We start from the raw sequence: 14,109 nt of genomic DNA, 5'->3' as shown, positions 1-14,109 counted from the left end.
AATAGAATTTATCCACAATGAAGTAGAGAGAGAAAAAAAGACTAAATACAAAATGAATATAATCTTAGTGACCTGTGGAATGGTATCAAGTAGTCTAACATATATGTAACTAGAGTCACAGAAAAGGGAGTAGAGACAGACAGAAAAAAATATTTAATTGAAGTAATAGCCAAAACTTTGCCAAATATGATGAAAAGTATAAACCCAAGGGTCCAAGAAGATCAATGAACCCCAAAACAGGATACACACACACAAACACACACACACACAAACTCTCCCCAAAAACCTTACCAAAGCATTTCATAATCAAATTGCTAGAAACCAGTGATAAGAAAACTGTAAAAGAAGCCAGAGAAAAAGATACACTATATACGTGAAGATAAGACAGCTCACATATTTCTTAGAAACAATGCAACCCAGAAGACAATATAATTCTGTATCTAGTAAAAATAGCCTCTCAAAATGAAGGTGAAATAAAATCATTTTCATACAAACAAAATCTGAAAAACAACAACAACAACCACCACCACCCATCACCAACAGGGCTGTGCAAGATATGTTAATGGAAGTTCTTAAAGTGGAAGAAAAATAATACTTGAATTCTGAACAAAAGAACAAAAAAAGTCAGAAACAGTAAATATGTAAATATAAAAGACTTTCTCAATTTGTGATTTCTATAAGATACATAAATATTTAAACAAAAATGACAAAAATGTATTGTGAAATTTATAATATGTGGTAGAAAAATACCTGACAACAATACCACAGAGGACAGGCAGGATGGGAATGGAAGTACAGTCATGCTTTGCTTAACAAAGACATTCCGAGAAAAGTATTGTTAGGCAATTTTGTCATTGTGAGAACATCATAGAGTGTAATTACACAAATCTAGATGGTATCAGCTTACTACATATCTAGGCTATGTGTTAGAGCTGATTGTTCCTACGCTACAAACCCGTATAGCATGTTGCTACACTCAATAATATAGAAAATTGTAATACAATGGTAAATATTTGTCTATCTAAACACTAAGGTATAGTCAAAATACCATATAAAATATTAAAAATGGTACACCTGTATAGGCAATTACCATGAATGGAGTCTGTGGAACTGGGAAGTTGCCCTGGGTAAGTCAGAGAGCGAGTGGTGAGTGAATGTGAAGGCCTGGGACATTACTATACACTACTGTAGACTTTACCAACACTGTACACTTAGGCTACACTAAATTTATTTACAAATTTTGTCTTCAATAAATTAACCTTAGCTTACTGTAATCTTTTCACTTTATAAACATGAAGACACAAACACACACAGTAGCCTACACCTACAGAGGGCCAGGATCATCAATATCACTGTCTTCCATCTCCACATCTAGAAAGTCTTCAAGGGTAATGACATGAATGGAGCTATCATCTCCTGTGATAACAAGGCCTTCTTCTGGAATACCTCCTGAAGGACCTGCCTAAGGCTGTTCTACAGTTCACTTTCTTTAAGTAAGTAGAACACTCTAAAATAATGATAAAAAGTAAAGTATTGAAAATACATAAACCAGGCTTGTAGTCACTTACTGTTGTCACACATTAGTACTGTACATAATCGTATGTCCTAGACTTTTAAAGGACTAGCAGTGTGGTAGCTTTGTTTACATCAGCATCACCACAAACATATGAGTAATGCATTACACTATGACACCATGATGTCATTAGGTAGTGAGAGGAATTTTTCAGCTCCATTATTATCTTATGGGACCACTGCTGTATATGAGGTCTGTAATTCACTGAAATGTCATTATGGGATGCATGACTGAATATGGTTGTAAGGTTTTTATGGTATATGTGAAGCGGTATAATATTATTTGAAGGGAGATTATACTAAGCTAAAGATGTATCTTGAAAACATAAACAGTAAAGATAAAATAAGGTGCTAAAAATCCTCAATCCAAAGGAAGAAAGAATAAAGTAAAAAGGGAACAAAAAAGTGATCAAATAGAAAACAAATAGCAAAATGATAGGTTTAAACCCAATCATATGTTTGTTATATCAATAATTACATTAAATGTAAATTTTCTAATCAATTAAAAGAGATTATTAGATTGGTTAAGAACAAGACTAACATGCTAACTGCAAAAAATACACTTTAAATATAAAATGGTTAAGAGTAGTAAATAATGTATATATATCATATAAACATTAAGCATAAGAAAGCTGAAATAGCTATAATAAAACCAGAGAAAACATTTCAAACAAAATCTCACCAGTAACAAAAAGATTCATTTCATGATGACAAAGGGGTTGATTCATTAAGACGACAGAATGATTCTTAGTTTAAATGCGATTGAGTGGAAATTTCAGTAATTGATAAGTAGAAAGAAAATCAGTAAGGATATTGAACAACATGATCAAACAAGAATACTTCATAAACATAAACATACCAATTCAACCAGTTTAGAAATTTAAAAATTTAGAATACTAAATTTTTATTTGCCCAAAAACAGAGCTTCAAAATACATGGAGTAAAAACTGACACAACTGAAAGAAGAAACAGTTATCTACACAAGTTGACATAGTTTGGCTCTGTGTCCCCATCCAAATCTCATTTGGAACTATAATCCCCACAAGTCAGGGAAGGGAGCTAGTGGGAGGCGACTGGATCATGGGGGCGAATTTCCCCCATGCTATTCTTGTGATAATGACAATTTAAAAGTGTGTGCACTTCCCCCTTCGCTCACATGCTTGCGCTCTCTTTCTCTCTCTCTCCCCTGCTGCCATGTAAGATGTGCTTTGCTTCCCCTTCACCTTCTGCCACGATTGTAAGTTTCCTGAAGCCTCCACAGCCATGTGGAACGGTAAGTCAATTAAATCTGTTTTCTTCATAAATTACTTGGTCTCAGGTAGTTCTTGACAACAGTGTGAAAATGGACTACCACAAAAGTATAGTTACGAATTTCAGTCTTCTCTCAGCAATTGATAGTTCAAGTAGATTAAAAAATCAGTAAAGATGTAGAAGACTTGACACTATCAATCAATGTGACTTGATATTTATAGTACATTTCACAATAGAAAAACACATATTATTTTTAAGAAATTTGTTAGCGTAGGATCCATCGGCAGAGGAGACAGAAGAGTGACTACTGAGTTCAGAGAAAAACTAGGAAAGTACAGTATCCAAGGAGCCAACAGATAAAGTGAATTTAAAAGAATGGTGTATATGAATTCTATTGAAAGAAGAAAAGTCAAGAAAGGTGAAAGAGAAAATGGTGCAGAGAATCTGGCAACATACTAGTAACTGATGATCTGAACAGAGCTGCTTTAGTGGAAAAGCAGGCTAAAAGCCATATTGGAATGTATTGGGAAGTGAATGTATGTAGAAACTGTAATGAGACTGCAATATAGTCAAGATGCTTGGTTGCAAAAGGAGACAGAGAAATGGGATGGTAGCCAGAGAAGGATATTGTGTTCAAAAGAAGTTTGCTATTTTTGATGAGATTTATTAGAATATATATGTTAACAACCCACTATAGAAGTTGATGACACAGGTTAGAGTGGCAAAATTAATGGAGTCAGTTCCTTGAACAGTGAGGAGTTGGGACCAAAGCACAAGGGGAATTTTCTTAGTCAAGTAAAAAGCCCCACCAGTAATATAACTTAGCATTTGCAAAAAAGAGCTTTAAAAATGTTTATAAAAGGTTAAATTACCCCACCTTACTAAACAGATTATATAAATATTTACAGGATGGGCAGGGATGGCTTTGTGTTCTTTTCTTAAATGGCTACAGACTGCTTTGGTTTTCTAGTGTTTTTTCTTGCCTCTTTTCTCATAGTCCTCTACATGAAATCTGCATCGCTGCTTCTAATTTGCTGTGGTAAGGCTTGACTAAGGTCATAAAAGGAAATAAAACAATCAGATATATTATGCAAAGAACATTAATTTTGTAGACAGCAATAAGGTATTAAGAAGCTCTGGGCTAAAGATGGCTATACATCTTTACTACAAAAAATGTACATGAATTGTATGATAGTCCTTATCTATAAGCCTTTCTCTCTGACTCTGAAGATCATAAATTTGTTTTGGTAGTTCACACCTTTCAAAAGACTGACTGCCATTAGATAAATGAGGGAATTTAATAATCTCTAAATTTAAGATAAGCATAAGAAAATATGTCACAAAATAAAAGTATATCCAGTTGAAAAATTAAACTGAAAATCAAAACGACTATTTATTTATTTATTTGAGACAGAGTCTCACTCTGTCGCCCAGGCTAGAGTACAATGGCACAATCTTGGCTCACTGAAACCTCCACCACCTGGGTTCAAGTGATTCTCCTGCCTCAGTCTCCAAAGTAGCTGGGATTACAGGTGAACACCACCACACCCAGCTAATTTTTGTATTTTTAGCAGAGGTGGGGTTTCGCCATGTTGGCCAGGCTGGTCTCGAACTCCTGACCTCAAGTGATCCGCCCACCTCAACTTCCCAAAGTGCTGACATTACAGGCATGGGGCAGCATGACTGGTCAAAATGACATATTTAAAAAATAGTTAAGGACTAAAGAATTCAGGCAATTCATTCCTTTACAGACTAAAATAAATGAAAAATGCCCAACCTCACTTGTAAAACACAGAAACATAAATTTAAACTAATCAATACAATTACTCATTTGTTAAATAGACAGTTTTTAAGTAAATGATAATAGTGGGTGCTATTTGGCATACAGAAAAATGGGCGTGTTTTCACATACTATTGACAGCACTATAAACTATTTGGAAATCAGGCTGTATTCAATATAACCTTTTGAATTCCACTTATAGAAATTTATTTTATGGAAATAATTGTGGTTACATACAAAGATAGAGGTGCAGGTGATTACAACAACAAAAATTAAAGTGGAAAGGCATAACAATAGAAACAGATTTGTAAAAAGATTATGATAAGCAGCCCAATGGAATGTGGTTATTTATGACGATATAAAGAGAGTATGTGACAAAGTGCTATTTGCATTACAATATTGTAATAATGGTATTTGCAATAACGTCATAATATATATTGAAAAGAAAAGGCTATAAAGAGTATCCATCTTATTTTGGTAAAAAGTTATGTATAGGCCGGGCGCGGTGGCTCAAGCCTGTAATCCCAGCACTTTGGGAGGCCGAGGCGGGTGGATCACGAGGTCGAGAGATCGAGACCATCCTGGTCAACATTGTGAAACCCCGTCTCTACTAATACAAAAAAATTAGCTGGGCACGGTGGCGCGTGCCTGTAATCCCAGCTACTCAGGAGGCTGAGGCAGGAGAATTGCCTGAACCCAGGAGGCGGAGGTTGCGGTGAGCCGAGAACGCGCCATTGCACTCCAGCCTGGGTAACAAGAGCGAGACTCTGTCTCAAAAAAAAAAAAAAAAAAAAAAAAAAAAAAAAAAAAAAAAAAGTTATGTATATGCAAAAATTATATGAAAAGTAATATAACAAATATAATTTCTTATTTTTAACCTGTGTTTCAACATTTTCTGTAGAGATATTTTTTATAAGAAACAATTGGTTATGTATATTCAAAAATAGCAAGTGAGAAAAAGAGGTCTGAAAAACTTTTACTAGAAAGTGTATATAAATATCCATTAATCTTTTTACATACAAATTAGGCAATACAGCACCTCTATCCATTTAAGATATATTGTTTAAGCTTAGTGTCACACTAAAAATGGAAGTCAGGTTGGGTAGTAGGAAAGAGCAATAGCACATGAAGGTATATAAAGGGACTTTTTGCTCAAGTAAAAGACTCTATGAAAAGAATCCTGAACACGAAGCCAATGAAATAGTCTTCATCCTAGTTGTACTCTCAATTGGAATTCATTTGCTCAGAAGATGGAGGTTTTTGTCGGATATGTGTTTGTGTCTGTGCTAAGAGATTAAAACTCAGTATTACACTTTATAAAAGAAAAACAATCAATAATACTTGTTATCAAAGGGATAACATTGTCCATTTGAGGACCATACTTGCCTTTGGGTTGTTTGCATCAAACAGACCTGTTGAAAGTCCAATCAGCAAGGAGTTCTTGTTTGTATTTTTTGGTGGTAAATGCGAGTGAGATCGAAATGGAAAGGACTCTTCTGGTGAACACTGAACTGATTGAACTTGAGAGACTAAGTTCAAGTGTTCAGAATGAACCACCTTATGGAAAAATGGTTCTGGTTGCACAGACTTATCTACATCACATTCAGAGTGCTGAGAATCATTGGTTCCAGTTTCTGTGGTAGAAAGGAGAGATTATGTGATAAGTCTATACAGTACTTAAAGTTCTAAATGATATTGATAAGTCATAGTATGTAACACAAATTCTAGCCAAAACCCCACATATCAGGAAAATAAAATCAAAATATATGTGTCAGTATATTACCTTCCGAATAATCTTTAACAGGATACAATGTTTATCTTCAGGGAGTTGATTTAACTTGTTATACACTTCTATTATATTGAAAGTTCACAAGGCTGGGCATGGTGGCTAATGCCTGTAATCCCAGCCCGTCGGGAGGCCAAGGTGGTAGGATTGCTTGAGGCCAGGTGTTTGAAACCAGCCTGAGCAACTATGTGAGACTCTGTCTCCACAAAAAGTAAAATAAAATTAGCCAAGGTGGAGGATTGCTTGAGGCCAGGAGTTTAAAACCAGCCTGAGCAAGTAAGTGAAACTCGTCTCCACAAAAATAAAATTAGCTGGGTGTAGTAGTGCATGCCTGTAGTCCCAGCTACTCTGGAGGATGAGGTGAGGGTTGTTTAAGCCCAGGAGTTTGAGGCCACAGGGAGTTATAATTAAGCCACTATACTCCAGCCTGGGCAACAGAGTGAGATCCTGTCTCTCAAGAAATACAAACTTTTGAAAAAAAATTGACACAAATCCAAAGAAATGTGAAAAAACACATATTTAGTTCCAATTTATCCTTGTTTCTATAGTTTAGACAAAAAAAAATTATTTTTTCTTTTCTTTTTAAGAGACACGGTCTCACTCTATTGCCCTGGCTGGAGTGCAGTGCCACTGCACTGCAGTCTTGAACTCCTGGCTTCAAGCAATCCTCTCACCTCAGCCTCCTGAGTAGCTGGGACTACTGGCATGCCTCCATGCTTGGCTAATTTCAAAAATTTTTTCAGATACCGAGTAGTGCTGTGTTGTCCAGGCTGGTCTCAAACTTCTGGACTCAAGTGATCCTCCTACCTAAGCCTCCCAAAGTGCTGGGATTGCAGGTGTAAGCCACTGTACCCAGCCTACCTTTCTTATACTTTAATACTATTTAAAAAAGAAGACAATTTATTTAATGGCCTGAGTACACTGGCTGGGCTTTGGCAAGTAATTCTATTCTTTTCTTTTTGAATACTCAATAAAAATAACTGACCAAAAAGTTTCACTGCCATGTTGCCATACAATCCAGGCTTATTAATGCACAGTCCAGTGCTCTGTGCCTATAATATTTTTTAAATGATTGAGATGACTGAGAAGGAATGCTTTTTTATATATTATTCAAATAAGACAGGTTGATGTTAGCAATCATTAACAATCTTCCAGAAGTCATTAGACTAATGCAATGATGCTGAATGCTTTCTTATTTATTTCCCAAATAAAACAGGTTGATGTTAACAATCATTAACAATCTTCCAGAAAGTCATTAAGCTAATGCAATGATGCTTACCTATATGAATGTGACTAAGTTGGTCCACAGTACTTGAGACTCCATTTTCAGAAACTTCATTTTCCTGAATGGTGATCCTATCTTCCAACCTGCCACAGATTGGTATACCAATTAAAAACACACACACACAGTTCACCATAAATAAAAGCGCTCTAAAATACAGAAAATGAAACACAAGTTCACTAGCATTCTTTGATCACTCTTCCAAGTATTTTTCTCACTTTCATACACATATATATATATATGAAATACATACAGTGTACTTTCTCACATAAGTACACTGTATTTTTCCCTGTTCACTGTGTTTTTCACATGCACCAAATAGTAATCATTCACCGTAACCAGGTTCACCACCTTTTACAACAATGTTTCTCTCAAAGTACGGTCCCCAGACAACAGCATAGTAGAGAAACTGGTTAGAAATACAAATTCTCAGGCTCACCCTTGACCTATGAATCAGAAATTTTGGGGCATAAGGCCCAGCAATTAGTTGTGAAAAGTTCCAAAGTCATTCTAATACAGGCTAATGTTTGAGAACCACTACTTTAAAGAATGGGAATACCCTTTAAGAGTGGAGAATAGTAATCCCAGCACTTTGGGAGGCCGAGGCAGGCAGATCACCTGAGGTTGGGAGTTGGAGACCAGCCTGACCAACACAGAGAAACCCCATCTCTACTAAAAATACAAAATTAGCTGGGCGTGGTGGTACATGTCTGTAATCCCAGCTACTCGGGAGGCTGAGGCAGAAGAATCTCTTGAATCTGGGAGGCGGATGTTGTGGTAAGCCGAGATTGCACCACTGCACTCCAGCCTGGGCAACAAGAGAGAAACTTTGTCTCAAAAAAAAAAAAAAAGTGGAGAATAGAAAACAATTATGATATATTAATACCATGGAATATCATGTAGCTGTTAAAAAATGAAGCAGAGCTCTATATAAACTGATTAGAACAACAGGCAAGATGTACTGTTAAATAAAGTGATTCACAGACCAATTAGTATTACATGGTGTTAGGTTTTGAAAAAATGGTTTCTAACACAGAAAAATAGAATAATAATCACAAAAATATTTTAACCCTCAAAGGGAGGGGATTAAGATTGAGGAAGAAAAATAAAAAGAACCCACAATTTTCATCTCTCTATACCTGGAAATTAAATTCATGTATTTTTTTAGACAAAAACTTACATACTGGAAGAATATATTCCAAAAGTACCAGTAATTTATCTCTCAGAGTTAGCGTATAGGTAAGTTTTTATTTTCTAAATACTTTTAAGTCCACTTCAAATTTTAAATAATTATCTACTTTTTTACTTTCAGATTTTCAACCATTTTCTGTTTTTATTTATTTATTTATTTTTTGAGACAGAGTCTCACTCTGCCACTCAGGCTGGAGTGCAGTGGCACAATCTTGGCTCACTACAACCTCCAACTCCCAGGTTCAAGCGATTCTCGTGACTCAGCCTCGGGAGTAGCTGGGGCTACAGGTGCATGCCATGGTGCCTGGCTAATTTTTGTATTTTTCAGTAGAGACAGGGTTTTGCCATGTTGGCCAGGATGGTCTCGAACTCCCGACCTCAGGTGAATAGCCCGCCTTGACCTCCCAAAGTGTGTGGATTACAGGCGTAAGCCACTGCGCCCAGCCTCTGTTTTTGTTTTTTAAGCTTATATATATATTTATCTTAAGAGACAGGGTCTTGCTCTGTTGCCCAGGCTGGAGTGCAGCGGCATCATCATGGCTCACCTCACTGCAGCCTTGACCTCCTGGGCTCAAGTGATCCTCCCACCTCAGTCTCCCAAGTAGCTGGGATTACAGGCATATTCAACCATGCCTGGCAAATATTTTTTCTTTTTTGTAGAGGTGGGTCCTGCTATGTTGCCCAGGCTGGTCTCAAACTCCTGGCCTCAAACAACTATCACCCCCTTGGCTTCCCAAAGTGCTGGGATTACAGGTATGAGCCACTTTTCCCAGTCAAGTAGCATATTTTTTCATTCAAAATGTAATGTCCCTTGGTATCTCAAAAAGGTTAACTGAATTACCATATGATGCTGCAATTCCACTCCTAGGTATATACCCAAAGGAACTGAAAGCAAGGACTCAAACAGATACTCTATGTCGATGTTCTTTGCAGCACGCTTCACAATAGCCAGATGGTAGAAACAACCTATGGGTCCATGAACTGATGAATTATTAAAAAAAATATATATATAGTGTGTGTGCACGTGTGTGTGTGTATGTGTGTGTGTATATATATATGTATATACCCACACATATATATAATGGAATATTATTCAGCCATAAAAAGAAATGAAGAACTGGCATATCCTACAACATGAATGAAAAATTAAAAACAATATGTTAGGTAACAGAAACCAGATACAAAAGGCCACACGGTATATGATTCTGTAAGAAATATCCAAAATTGCTAAATCCACAGAGACAGAAAGCAGATTAGTGGTTGCCAGACGGTGGTGGAGAGGAATAAATGGGGAATGACTGCTTACCAGGTAGAGGGGTGGGTGATGAAAATGTTCTAGAACTATATAGTGGTGATGGTTGTACACCACTGTGAATTTCCAAACGTCACTGACTTGTACAATTTAAAATGGTGAATTTTATGTTACATGAATTTTAGTCCAATAAAAAAGTAAAGTTCCTTTTAGGACTCCTAACCACTCAAATTCCAACTGCCTTTCCTATTATCAGTTTGGTGCGTACCTTACCAGATTTTTCCTTTAAATTTATATGCTAATCTAATATATGGAGATGCTTTTTACATTCACTATTATTTTATTTTATTAATCAATGTTTTAGACATATTTCCATATTAGTAGAGAGTCCCATTTATTCTTTCAGGTGCTGTATTCTATTCCATATGCTTTAGAGTTGACCCTTGAACGACATGGGTCTGAACTTCACGCGTCTAATACTTAGACGCAAATATTTTTTCAACCAAATGTGGATTGAAAATACAGTAATCACGGGATGCAAACCTGTGTATACAGAGGGCCGCCTTTTCATATATATAGGTTCCACAGAGGCGACTGTGGGACTTGAGTATGTGTAGCTTTTCGATACAAAGGATACTGGAAACAATCCCTTAGATATACTGAAGGATGGCTGTCTACAGAAACACATCAGTATTTGTAGCTACCTCCTTATTAATCGTTATTTCCACTGCTTCAAATTATTTGCTGTGACTCTCCCAGAATGAATATTCTTGCATTTGCTTCTTTGTGCTCATGTATGAATGATCTGGAGAGTAGATACCAAAAGTAAAATAGGTATATTATAGGATGTGCACATTTAAAACGTTAACAAAACTGGCAAATGCATCTCTAGACTGGCTCGACCTTTCATATGTGTACTTGCAATGCATCAAAGCACTGCAGTGCCACTCCCTCACACACACTTCACATATCATTTCTCTTCTCCGTGGCTTCAAGTTATTTTATGGAAAAACAATCAGTGGAAAGTACAGAGTTCCCATTGATGGAACTCTGCCCTGCCTTTTAGACACTCTTCTTTGAGGAGGAATAAGTATCTGACTACCAGTGACATTCAGAGGACCCTAGTTCTCCACTAAGTCTATCAAACACTTAGGAATCTGATTTCTTCATCTGTCATTTTATTGACTCCCTATAACTCCTAAAGTATCATACTGTTGTATTTACGAATGTCTGGGTTTCTTCTTTCATGAATAGTCTATTCATAATCTTCCCTATTTTTCTCTTGGACTTTTGTATTTTTCTCATTAACTTACACACATTGTTTATAAATTCTGGATATTAATTGTTAGGTTAGGCTGCCTCCTTTTAACATTTTTTATTTAGGTCTTTAATCAATCTGGTATTGTTTTGTTGAATGGTTTCAGAAATGGAAATGATTATTTTATTTTTTTCAAATTGTGATTAATTTGTCTCAAAAGTATGTATTAAATAGGTTCTCTTTTCATGTTGATTAGAAATACTATCTTTACAATTTATTAAATTTCCAAACACACATATCAAATATTGGTTTTCTATTATTCCTATAATATATAAAAATTATTTAAAAAATTTAAGGAACTCTTTTCTTTTTTTTTTTTTTTTCCTTTTTGAGACAGTCTCACTCTGTCATCTAGGCTGGAGTGCAGTGGCCCAATCTTGGCTCATCGCAACCTCTACCTCCTGGGTTCAAGTGATTATCAGGCCTCAGACACTCAGGTAGCAGGAATGACAGGCATGTGCACAACCACGTCCAGCTAATTTTTGTATTTTTAGTAGAGACGGGGTTTCGCTATGTTGGCCAGGCTGGCCTCGGACTCCTGGCTTCAAGAGATCTGCTACCTTGGCCTCTCAAAGTGCTGGGATTACAGGTGTGAGCCACTGCGCATATATTGCCAAGCGAAAGGGGCCAATCTAAAGACTGCGTGCTATGTGATAATAACTAGATGACATTCTGGAAAAGACAAAACTATGCAGACAATAAAAAGATCAGTGGCTTCCAGGGACTGTGGGGTGGAAAGAAAAGACAAGATGAATAGGTGAAGCATAGAGTGATTGTACAGTATCATAGCAATAATAGTGTAATAGTGAATCCATGTTATTACACATTTGTCAAAACTTGTAGAATATACCAAAGAGTGAACCCTAATGTAAACGATAAACTTTAAATTAATAATAATTGTTAATAAATATTGACAAATCAGTTGTAATATATATTACACACTAACGCAAGATGTTAAAAATATCACAGCTTGCCAGAAATAAGAAAAAAGAATTGTGGGGTGGGGAGTGAGAGGTATATAGTAAGTCTATAATTTTTGCTCATTTTTTTGGTAAACTAAAATTGCTCACAAAAGTCTATTAGTTAAAAAAAAAAATAAAGCCTATAGCAAAAGACTAAAAAGAATATAAAAATAAAATAAAAATAACAAAATTGAACTGTATCATACAAAAGATATACTAAACTTTTATAAATGAACTAGATATTTAAATAAAAAATTTCAGATTGAATCATGAACAATATCAGAAACATAACTAAGATAAAATAATTCAGAAAAGCTGAAAACAGAAGGACGAGCCAATGCAGATTGGGCAAATATAAATAAAAAGACAAAACTTAGTTAAAAAATATTAAGCAAGACTCAAACAATGATATTTTATAATGCCATAATGTGTAATTTGCACAAGGGTATTATACTTGTGAATATCTATGCACCAAATAACTTAGGATCAACATTCATTAGATAAAAATCACTTGAAATATAAAAAGAAATAAATGGAAACACACTAGTAGAAAGAAGCTTTCACTCATTTCAATAAAGTGAATAAAAATTGTTAAGCTTATAGAAAACCTAAATAAAAAATGTGATAACCAATACATAACAGTGTCAAAATATTTTATAATTTATTAATTAAAAGTATGTACGAGATCACTATAGACAGACCAATGGAATAGGAAAAAATATATACAGACTCAAATTTATAAACCATAATAAATTTAACAGATTTACATGTAAAAAAAATCAAACATTTTAATGTATAAAGCATCACATAAAAGCACTAGAAAACTGGCCAGGCACAGTGGCTCATGCCAGTAATCCTAGCTCTTTGGGAGGCCAAGGTTGGGAGGACTGTTTCAGACCAGGAGTTTGAGATCAGCTTGGGTACCAAAATTAGTCTGTCTCTACAAAAAAAAAAGTACTAGAAAATGGAAAAATTTTTTGGTAACCTTAAAAAGAATAAGGCTTTTCTGAGTAACTATCAAAATTCAGGTAAATATGATAACAATAAAAAATAAACAAAAATAAACTATATACTTCAGGATGGCAAAACCACACACACACACCCCCCCACACCCACCCACCCACCCATAATCGACCAGCAGAGAAAAAACAGTTGCAATTCATGTAACCACCAGGTAACCACCAGGGCAAATATCTGTCACTTTTAAGAGTTTTTACTAATTTATAAAAGACCAATGACTAAATTTTAAAAAAGGGGGGCCAAAGATATGAACAGATGATTCACAGACAAGGAAGTTCAAATGAAACTTACACATTTGAAAAGATGTGCTGACCTTTACCTATCTTAAGAGATAGACAAACTAACTGCCCAAATGGAGATACTAACTTTTACCTTGTTAGATTGGCAAAAATAAAAATGTTTGATAACAAAAGCTTAGCAAGGCTGTGGAGAAAATGGGGTTCAGACATTCCTTCTGAAAGTGTAAACTAGTACAACCCCAAGAGAACAATAACCAGATTACAAATGCAACTTGTAAAAATGCAGCTGACCCAGCAATTATACTTATTACAGATATATACACACACAAAAAAATCACTTTATATACAAAGTTATTCAGTGCAGCATTATTTGGAATGTCAATCAATGTCCAACAGGTAGGAAACTTGTTGAGTTGTGATATTCCAGACAATGAAACACTAACTAGCTATGAAATA

The 14,109-nt window shown here is 35.5% G+C and overlaps 1 protein-coding gene across 9 annotated transcripts in view; it reads right to left on the bottom strand.

Annotated features, from left to right (window-relative positions):
• NEK1 (NIMA related kinase 1) overlaps positions 1 to 14,109 on the bottom strand; it is a 225,860-nt gene that overhangs the window by 32,315 nt on the left and 179,436 nt on the right. For all 9 annotated transcript variants that reach the window (XM_064371000.1, XM_064370999.1, XM_064371003.1 and 6 more), the window contains 2 exons: positions 7,669 to 7,757; positions 5,990 to 6,237 (listed from right to left, as the gene is read on the bottom strand). In XM_064371000.1, coding sequence (XP_064227070.1) covers positions 5,990 to 6,237; positions 7,669 to 7,757 — 337 coding nt within the window. The remainder of the gene's footprint in view (positions 1 to 5,989; positions 6,238 to 7,668; positions 7,758 to 14,109) is intronic.

This window comes from Aotus nancymaae, unplaced genomic scaffold, assembly GCF_030222135.1.
Source record: "Aotus nancymaae isolate 86718 unplaced genomic scaffold, 86718_ANA_hifiasm-v0.15.2.pri h1tg000115l, whole genome shotgun sequence".
Lineage (NCBI taxonomy): Eukaryota > Metazoa > Chordata > Mammalia > Primates > Aotidae > Aotus > Aotus nancymaae.
Note: the sequence above shows the minus strand (reverse complement) of the source record. Positions and strands in the feature narration are given on the sequence as shown.